We start from the raw sequence: 10,459 nt of genomic DNA on the forward strand, positions 1-10,459 counted from the left end.
TTGTTACATGAAAATTTAAGTAGAAGTAATATGATAAGGTGTACAATAAAAACTGAACACAATCCGTTTACAAGCCAAATGTCACTTCACGCAATAATACACATGCAGCAACTTCTGTAATATGCTGCTGGAAAACAAAAGTTGCTTACTTTGTATACATAAGAAGACTCTGACAGTTTCATAAAGCTCCGGCGTGATTTATATCACCTCTGTTCACTGTAACTGTCCACTACATTCTTCTTTCAATCTTTCCGCAAAGTTATGAGCATATAAAACGGACCTTCTTCTCCGTTGAAAATCCTAAATCTGTACAACATGGCGTTGTTTGAGTTGGACGACTATTCCTCTAATGTAATTTGGTTGGTTGACGGGTGAGCAGTTGCACTGATAGTCTCTCTGGCCGTTGACTGTTGTGGACGGTTGGCGTGTGGATACCGGGAGACGAACAGAGAGCAGCTGCCGGCACGGCCAACACACCCGCAGGTCTCGAGCCTTCTCCTGGCCAGCACAGCCACGGCCCCTGGCACTCCTGCAGTCGGCGGACGGTGCGCGCTTCATGTTGGCGAGTGTGTGCCTTCAGATGTATTTTTCGCCACGTGTGTTTAGTGTAAGGTGGGAAATTTCTAGTGGAGGCGAGTCTGGCAGTCCATGGAGGGTGTTCCTTGTGTTCTCAGACATCAGTGGATATGTTTAGCGCTGTGCTCCTACTTTGGCTAAAATTTAATTGCTTGATTTGCATAATGTATTTGTGTTTCTCAAACATTAAAAATACCTTTTATTACGAACATGAAACATTGTAACGTGACGATGAGTATTTTAAGTGATTTATTTGACTCTTGTAAATTGTGAAAGGATTAATTTGATAGGGTGATGCAAACAGAGTGGGCTACTCTTCCCACCAAAAATTAAGTCAGCACCTTTCTCTCCAGCCTTTTTTCCACCAATTCACACGTGGGGAGGGCAGGATCCATGTCTTCCACAAACTGATTAAATAAATGGTATACAAACAGAGTTGAACAACGTCATATTGTGCCAATTGAGACTGATTTGCTTTTCTTGTTTTGAGATTCCTCCACACTCAGCATAGATTCAATATTTAGGAGACAGTCTGAGCAGTTATCGTAGCTTGTTTTCGGTTTAGTAGAGTCACCAGAATACCAAAACCATTTGCAAAGTGAATTACACCAAATATCCATACAGTGTGAAAAGCGACAAATGACCCCTAAAACGAAAAGTGTGAGATCGTCCATATGAATACCAAAGCGAATCTGTTAAATTTCAGTTACACAATAACTCATACAAATATAATATTGCCAATTTCACAAATTATCTACGGACAAAAGTTACGAACAACTTAAATTGGAATGGTCACATAGGTGAAATTGTGGGAAAGGGAAATCTAAGATTGCAATTAATTGGCGAAACACTTAGAAGATGCAACAAATCTATTGAAGAGGCACTCTACATTACGCCTGCCCATCCTCTGATAGAATATTGTTGTGCATTGTGGGATCCTTAACCAGATATGATTGAGAGAGAACATCAACAAAGTTCAAATAATGACAGCTGGCCCGCATCTCGTGGTCGTGCGGTGGCGTTCTCGCTTCCCGCGCCCGAGTTCCCAGGTTCGATTCCCAGCGGGGCCAGGGATTTTGTCTGCCTCGTGTTGTGTGTTGTCCTTAGGTTAGTTAGGTTTAAGCAGTTCTAAGTTCTAGGGCACTGATGACCATAGATGTTAAGTGCCATAGTGCTCAGAGCCAAGCCAATGACAGCTGGTTTTGTGTCGTCGTGAAACAGAGGACAGAGTGTCATTGATATGATACACGTGCAGGGGTGGCAATCATTGAACGAAAGGCGGCGCTCGCTGTGGCGAGACTTTTCACAAACTTTCAGTCTCCAATTTTGTCCTCCACTTAGGTAAGCTGTTAGTTGGTGTTAACCGAAATAATGAGAAATGATCATTGTAATAGCAGAACGGAAATCTGAACTGACACAGAAAGTCTCTGGTGTTTTTCTCTCCCCTGCACTGTCCGATATCAGAATGACAGAGAAACAGTTTGAAAGTGGTTTGATGAACCCTCTGCTGGGCACTTAAGTGTGAAGTGCAGTGCAGTCATATAGATGTAGATGTAGACACTCGTCATACAAGAAGGAACAGTAAGATAAAATGTGTAAACCAGTAGGGCCAGTGCCATATGCGCATGTAAGAGGGAATATTATATGGGGTTAGCTGTATGGAGTGGCCGCTTGGTTTGAGGCCTCATGTCACGGAATGCGCGGCCCCTCCCTACGGAAGCTCGAGTCCTCCCTCGGGTATGGGTGTATGTGTTGTTCTTAGCATAAGTTAAAGTCACTTTAAGTAGTGTATATCTTTAGGGACCGATGACCTAAGCAGTTTGGTCCCTTATGAATTCACACACATTTATAGTGTCAATAACTGGGGCGCTCGTTTTCTTCTTGCGGCGTTAACATTTTGTTTACGCAGTTGTTCATTTGCATTGAGGCGTCGACGCGTCTCGAACATGGCCACAAAGCACCCCACTGAGGATGAAAGTTGGGGATGGAGCAGCACTCTTGTAGCAGGTAGGCTGTGAAATAGTGAGCAAGTAGTTTAGAGACATATTGCGTACAAATTTCACTGGGTGTATTTTTCAAATGTCTCTGCAGGCAGCTTATGACCTGATCTCTGTCAGTAATCCATTTGGTATCAGATGTGAGTCAGTAGTTAAAATGATATGAACAGAGTTTTAATTATTCGGGGTTTCTATCTCTGTTTACAGCCCGTCTCAATGCGCACGTGGTTTAAGAATATACTTGTCGACAAAAAACTATGTACCTGCCATAAAACCTGTACAGATGGCAGGAAATTACCGATAAATTAAGGGCTTAAGATCGTACTCAAGGTGTGTAAATGAGTCAAACTTTACGTTTTGCATAGAGATTCCAATCGATTTTTCCCCATAAACAACACATTTCTCAGTAAATGCTATACAACCTCTAATGGGAGATGTAATAAAATGACAACCACAGTATTACTCATAACGCAGTTGAAGATCGTAAACATCTGAATAATTGTTCACAGATAACCTTCGATAAATTATTTTCTCATAACAAAATAAACTTCCTATTTACACTCTCTATGCAGCAATGATTGGAGAGTTGCGATCCACTGAGGCAGTTATACATTTGTGGGCTCCGACTGATATGTTAATGGCGTGGCAACTGTATCACCTATCTCCTGTATTCCGGTGCACTCACTTCGCGTAGCTAACTCTCCTGGTCAGCCAGAAACAGTCTGTCCAGCGTGGATTGTTGATGCGAGCTGTTATCTGAACAAGCGCTTCGTTTGCATTTGTTAATACCGAATATGTTGAACAAATAATACCATGGAGATAAATCTGAATACGTAAATGACAGTTGCTGTTGAGAGGATCGCTGTTATTCGTCAGGTTACAGCTCAGCTTGGAGCACATCGCTGTAATGGTATAAATAACAGAACAATGCAAGCTAATAAGAACTACTGAAAGAGTAGTTCGTACAACGTAATTATGTGAGGTATCTGAATTTCAATAGCCGCCGTTAGAGACACTGTCTGCAGGGAGAGAGTGGCCTTAGGCGAAATCCAGCGTGACTGGCTGATCAGCTGCGACGCCATTTCCTGCCAGCGGTCTCACTCTTTCTCTCTCTCTCTCTCTCACTCTCGTTTCATCGCTTTCCGAGGTTTGAGTACAGGTTTGGAGACTAACGGAAACAATCAGAGTTACAAACATTGTTGTTGTCTGTGTGTATGTTTCAACTTAATTGAAACACTTTTTGCACAGGTGTTACATCTGCAACCTTCAACACGAGTACAAACAAGAATGAATATTCTTATATATCTTATCTATTCTTATCTGCTCCCATGAGCCATGCATCTTGCCGTTGGTGGGGAGGCTTGCGTGGCTCAGCGATACAGATGGCCGTACCGTAGGTGCAACCACAACGGAGGGGTATCTGTTGAGATGCCAGACAAACGTGTGGTTCCTGAAGAGGGGCAGCAGCCTTTTCAGTAGTTGCAGGGGCAACAGTCTGGATGATTGACTGATCTGGCCTTGTAACATTAACCAAAACGGCCTTGCTGTTCTGCTACTGCGAACAGCTGAAAGCAAGGGGAAACTACAGCCGTAATTTTCCCCGAGGGCATGCAGCTTAATTGTATGGATAAATGATGATGACGTCCTCTTGGGTAAAATATTCCGGAGGTAAATTAGTACCCCATTCGGATCTCAGGGCAGGGACTACTCAGGAGGACGTCGTTATCAGGAGAAAGGAAACTGGCGTTCTACGGATCGGAGCGTGGAATGTCAGATCCCATAATCGGTCAGGTAGTTTAGAAAATTTAAAAAGGGAAATGGATAGGTTGAAGTTAGATATAGTGCGAATTAGTGAAGTTCGGTGACAGGAGGAACAAGACTTTTGGTCAGGTGAACACAGGGTTATAAATACAAAATCAAATAGGGGTAATGCAGAAGTAGGTATAATAATGAATAAAAAATAGGAGTGCTAAGCTACTACCAACAGCATAGTGAACGCATTATTGTGGCCAAGATAGACACGATGCCCATGCCTACTACAGTAGTACCAGTTTTTATGCCAAGTAGCTGTGCAGATGATGAAGAAATTGATGAAATGTATGATGAGATAAATGAAATTATTAAGGTAGTGAAGGGAGACGAAAATTTCATAGTCATGGGTGACTGGAATTCGGTAGTAGGAAAAGGGAGAGAAGGAAACATAGTGAGTGTATATGGAGTGGGTGAGAGAAATGAAAGAGGAAGCCATCTGGTAGAATTTTGCACAGATCATAACTTAATCATAGCTAACACTTGGTTCAAGAATCATAAAAGAAGCTTGTAAACATGGAAGAATCCAGGAGATACTAGAATGTATCAGATAATATAATGGTAAGACAGAGATTTAGGAACCAGGTTTTAAATTGTAAGACATTTCCAGGGGCAGATGTGGACACTGACCACAATCTATTGGTTATGAACTGTAGATTAAAACTGAAGAAACTGCAAAAAGGTGGGAATTTAAGGAGATGAGATATGGATAAACTGACTAAACCAGTGGTTGTAAAGAGTTTCAGGGAGAGCATAAGGGAACAATAGACAGGAATTGGGGAAAGAAATACAGTAGAAGAAGAATGGGTAGCTCTGAGGGATGAAGTAGTGAAGGCAGCAGAGGATCAAGTAGGTAAAAAGACAAGGGTTAGTAGAAATCCTTGAGTAACAGAAGAAATATTGAATTTAATTGATGAAAGGAGAAAATATAAAAAGGCAGTAAATGAAGCAGGCAAAAAGGAATACAAAAGGCTCAAAAATGAGATCGACAGGAAGTGCAAAATGGCTAAGCAGGGTTGACTAGAAGACAAATGTAAGCATGTAGAGGCTTATCTCACTAGGGTAAGATAGATACTGCCTACAGGAAACTTAAAGAGACCTTTGGAGAAAAGAGAGCCACTTTTATGAATATCAAGAGCTCAGATGGAAACCCAGTTCTAAGTAAAGAAGGGAAAGCAGAAAGGTGGAAGGAGTATATATAGGGTCTATACAAAGGTGATGTTCTTGAGGACAATATTATGGAAATGGAAAAGGATGTAGATGAAGATGAGATGGGAGATACGATACTGCGTGAAGAGTTTGGCAGAGCACTGAAAGACCTGAGTCGAAACAACATGCCATTGGAACTACTGACGGCCTTGGGAGAGCCAGTCCTGACAAAACTCTACCATCTGGTGAGTAAGATGTGTGAGACAGGCGAAATACCCTCAGAGTTGAAGAAGAATATAATAATTCCAATCCCAAAGAAACCAGGTGTTGACAGATGTGAAAATTACCGAACTATCAGTTTAATAAGTCACAGCTGCAAAATATTAACGCGAATTCTTTACAGACGAATGGAAAAACTAGTAGAAGCCTGCCTCAGGGGAAGATCAGTTTGAATTCTGTAGGAATATTGGAACACGTGAGGCAATACTGACCCTACAACTTATCTTAGAAGCTAGATTAAGGAAAGGCAAATCTACGTTTCTAGCATTTGTAGACTTAGAGAAAGCTTTTGACAATGTTGACTGGAATACTCTCTTTCAAATTCGGAAGGTTGCAGGGGTAAAATATAGGGAGCGAAAGGCTATTTACAATTAGTATAGAAACCAAATGGCAGATATAAGATTTGAGGGGTATGAAAGGGAAGCAGTGGTTGGGAAGGTTGTGAGACAGGGTTGTAGCCTCTCCCCGATGTTATTCAATCTGTATATTGAGCAAGCAGTGAAGGAAACAAAAGAAAAATTCAGAGCAGGTATTAAAATCCTTATAGAAGAAATAAAAACTTTGAGGTAATTCTTTCAGAGACAGCAAAGGATTTGGAAGAGCAGTTGAACGGAATGGATAGTGTCTTGAAAGGAGGATATAAGATGAACATCAACAGAATCAAAACGAGGATAATGGAATGTAGTCGAATTAAGTCGGGTGATGCTCAGGGAATTAGATTAGGAAATGAGACACTTAAAGTAGTAAAGGAGTTTTGCTATTTGGGGAGCAAAATAACTGATGATGGTCTAAGTAAAGAGGATATAAAATGCAGACTGGCAATGGGAAGGGAAGTGTTTCTGAAGAAGAGAAATTTGTTAACATCGAGTATAGATTTAAGAGTCAAGAAGTTGTTTCTGAAAGTATTTGTATGGAGTGTAGCCATGTATGGAAGTGAAACATGGTTTAGACAAGAAGAGAATAGAAGCTTTTGAAATGTGGTGCTACAGAAGAATGCTGAAGATTAGATGGGTAGATTACATAACTAATGAGAAGGTATTGAATAGAATTTCGGAGAGGAGGAGTTTGTGGAATAACTTGACAAGAAGATGGGACCGGTTGGTAAGACATGTTCTGAGGCATCAAGGGATCACAAATTTAGCATTGGAGGGCAGCGTGGAGGGTAAAAATCGTAGAGGGAGACCAAGAGATGAAAACACCAAGCAGATTCCGAAGGATGTAGGTTGCAGTAAGTAGTGGGAGATGAAGAAGCTTTCAACGGATAGAGCTGCATCAAACCAGTCTCAGGACTGAAGACAACAACAACATGTAAAGTAAGTGATCTTTGTTTTCCAGTAGCTTGTAACACGAATTGCGTTATATGTGATACTGTGTGACGTGACATTTGGTGTGTATGTTGATTGTTTACACTATTTTATAGCACACCTTACTCTTATAAAAATAGAATAAAAATACGGCGATGTATCAAATGTGGAGAGAATCTTCTGAGCTGCAAACATCTCACTGGGTGAAATGCAGTTTATCTTTACCGTCTTTTCAGATTTTTTCTTGCTCTTTCCTTCTCTCTTCAGTGTAGTCATGATTATACATGCATTTTGTTATCATGATACAAATGTTTTCTTTCTCTTTTGTGTTGTAGAAAGATTTCACTGATGCCCAGGTGAAGAAAGCGAGGGTCGATGGTGAGGTGAAAATGAAGTCCAATACCATACCAACAATTTTCTTCAAGTAGCTACAAAAGCTTTCAGAAAGAAACATTAACAATGCCATGAGAATCCCAAAGCAGAAAATGAGTAACACCTCAGCAGAAGCAGCTGCAGAAAACGCAGTACGAAGAAGGCAGAGATTCTGTCTGAAAATATGTTTTGTATTTGGCCAGGTTATGGTCAGTAAAACATTTGCTATTCACGCACTGGCTAAAAATGTTTATCATTAATGTGAATTAGAGATGTATTATGTTACACAATTTTCTTCTGTGCTTGTAGTTTTATACTTTCTAGACTTAAGAAATGTATCAAGATACACAGCAAAAAAATTTTATGTTTGGGACTGAGTTTAGCAATGTCTAATCTGTGTTGAGTTTTAAAGGTTATCCTTAATTGTTATCTAGAAGTTCATGTTTTTCCATTCCTCTATGTAGCTTTGCTCATTGTGACCAATGTTTATACTACCAAAGGTACAAATATTGTGTGTGTCTCGCGATTTAGCAGTAATTAAAATGTGGCTGTCTTCTGTGAACACACGTGTATTATGTGGTACATTCTTCACTATCGTTAATGTAAACATGTAATAGTATTAACTGCGGTGTTAACATTTTCTTCATCCGTGGGAGGCTTCTCTACTAGCTTAATGTTTCTCAGTGCTTTCTATTCAGTTTTTTGGCCAAGATAGAAACATTTATTTTTACTATCTCCATCGTTCAATGCACATCAAGGTTCTTTAACAAAAATCCGTGGTATATATCAATTGTCGCCTACTGCTAGGTGGTATCACAGGAACAGTTTCTAGCATGTAGTCATATAGCGTAAAGTGGCCTGTGTTAGTAGAATTTGTAGCTTTGAGAAACTGTGTAAGACGTAAATTTCAGCACTCATAAAATATTTCTTTACATAATACGCTTAGTTTTGACGACAACAAGTAAATTTCAGCCCCCATAAAACATTTCTTTAGATAATACGTTACTTTTGAGGATTAAGTGTTATACCACCTTTTTCCCTGATATTTTTTCAGCAGTCTTTGGTTTCATGTGACGAGTATGCTTTTGGGTATTATAATACACTGTTAACTGACACATATGTATAATGACTGCTACTGTCTGTTTATGCATCCAGCTAGTCTGTGTGAGCTTTTTATTTTTGCTCTTTAATTTAAACCTTAATTGTACAGGTAGTGATGTGTATTGTTAACTAATAACAAATGGAAGTATCACATTCTGCTTCACTTACTGCTTTTGTTTCCAGCATTTTACTGGTAGGTACTTTGCTATATAAAATAAGATGTCTTGGTCATTCTGAATGTTCTTAATAGGCATGAGATAACTAGATAATTAGGAGTTGTCTAGTCGCACCACACCTAGAAAATATAACACACTTTTTCATGAAATGCTTTCTGAAATAATCGTTTAAATAATGTCATGTATATTCACATTTGTACATTTATGTCTGATTACGTTCTGTGCTCTCTCTTCTTTCTATTGTGGACTGAAAAATGTTACACAGTACTGACATCTAGTGTAACTGTCAGTCCACAACGTCTGATTCTGTTACATGAATGAAATAAGGCAACACATAATACTAATATTACCACATCTTATTATAATCACTGTTGTGAAAATGAGGATGGAGGAAGAAGGAAGCACTGAAATTAAAACAGACCACTACTCAGAGAGTCCTTTCTGAATGGCTGTCTGCCCCTCCTTCCTACCCCCTCTACACTCCAGTGTTTTTTGTGTTTGGTGAGCTGCAACCTCCCTCCATCTACATTTTCTTCCTTACTGTGAGACTACGGAATGCATGTAATGTAATTTAATGCTTTTTATGTAAACCACATGGGTAGAAGACTATATAGAATGGCAACTGTGAGTCTGTGGGTCAATGCATGTAATGTAATTCAATGTTTTTATGTAGACCACATGGGTAGAAAACTATATGGAATGGAAATGACCAAAGCAGCATATAAAACTTCAAACCACTTCGAAGCCACCTATTGGAAAGGTTAGCTGGGTGGTGGAGTCCTTCACTATTGCTTGGAATTTGAAGTTTCATTTTTGTGACGAAGAGAGTATATGAACTTGATATTTGCCTTCGTGTACAGTTTTCGCCTCTTTGCTGTTTTCTGAAAAGTCCAATCAGGAGGAAGTGGGTGATCTGAAACTGTATGTATTTAAATGAATTTCGCAGTATCTCTTAGTGAATGTGTTACCACACGTTTTTCATATTTGTATTTGGTTGCTTCTGCAGTATTTCCTTTACATGAATCTCCACTCGCTGAAATAATCGTCTTGGCAAACGATTTTAGTCCACACAGTGTCTGTTAGAAAGATTTTTGTATTTACAGAGCATGTAGTATGTAACAAGGGAGGGCAAAAGCTTCCTATAAACAGTGCTGGTAATTCCTCATATCTTCGGATCTATGGTTTACTACCACTACTGTCAATGACCACGATGGCCATGCGCTAGTCTTCACAACATGAGCCCAACGCTACTGGCAGCCATTGTAGCACTGTCGTCCTTCCCAGGTCTCATGGGATTATGTCACAGGCAGTAAACACGCATTGTCATACTGTACACCCATCATTATTGGGACTGCACATTCCAAGGTCTTTACTTGGCCCTAAAGCCAAACATCCACTGAGTCGATTCAAGAGAATGGGCTGGTCAAAATGTTGGCTACTGCAGACCGATAAATCACTCCTATAACACTCATCCTATGTGTAGTCTCTCTCAAATTTGAAAATATCTCGCTGCCTCATCATGGACGTAGTTCAGTTTCAGTCTTTCATATAATGGTGAATTCTACAAGCAACGGGATCTGATGGAAGTGGCGATATTTAGCAACATCCAAAGTGTTCTGTAGAACGTAGCTTGTCCCATTTGGCACTTGTTGACATATGGATACTAAATGTGTGCCAGTGTTGTCTCTCTTCAAGT

At 40.0% G+C, this 10,459-nt stretch overlaps 1 protein-coding gene across 1 annotated transcript in view; it reads left to right on the top strand.

Moving 5' to 3' along the window:
• Window positions 1-8,907, top strand: part of LOC126285332 (uncharacterized) — an 82,553-nt gene extending 73,646 nt beyond the window's left edge. The window contains exon 5 of the mRNA XM_049984649.1: window positions 7,450-8,907. Within this exon, the coding sequence (XP_049840606.1) occupies window positions 7,450-7,474 (25 nt within the window). The 3' untranslated portion in view covers window positions 7,475-8,907. The remainder of the gene's footprint in view (window positions 1-7,449) is intronic.
• The last annotated feature ends 1,552 nt before the right edge of the window (window positions 8,908-10,459 follow it).

This window comes from Schistocerca gregaria, chromosome 8 (genome assembly GCF_023897955.1).
Source record: "Schistocerca gregaria isolate iqSchGreg1 chromosome 8, iqSchGreg1.2, whole genome shotgun sequence".
Lineage (NCBI taxonomy): Eukaryota > Metazoa > Arthropoda > Insecta > Orthoptera > Acrididae > Schistocerca > Schistocerca gregaria.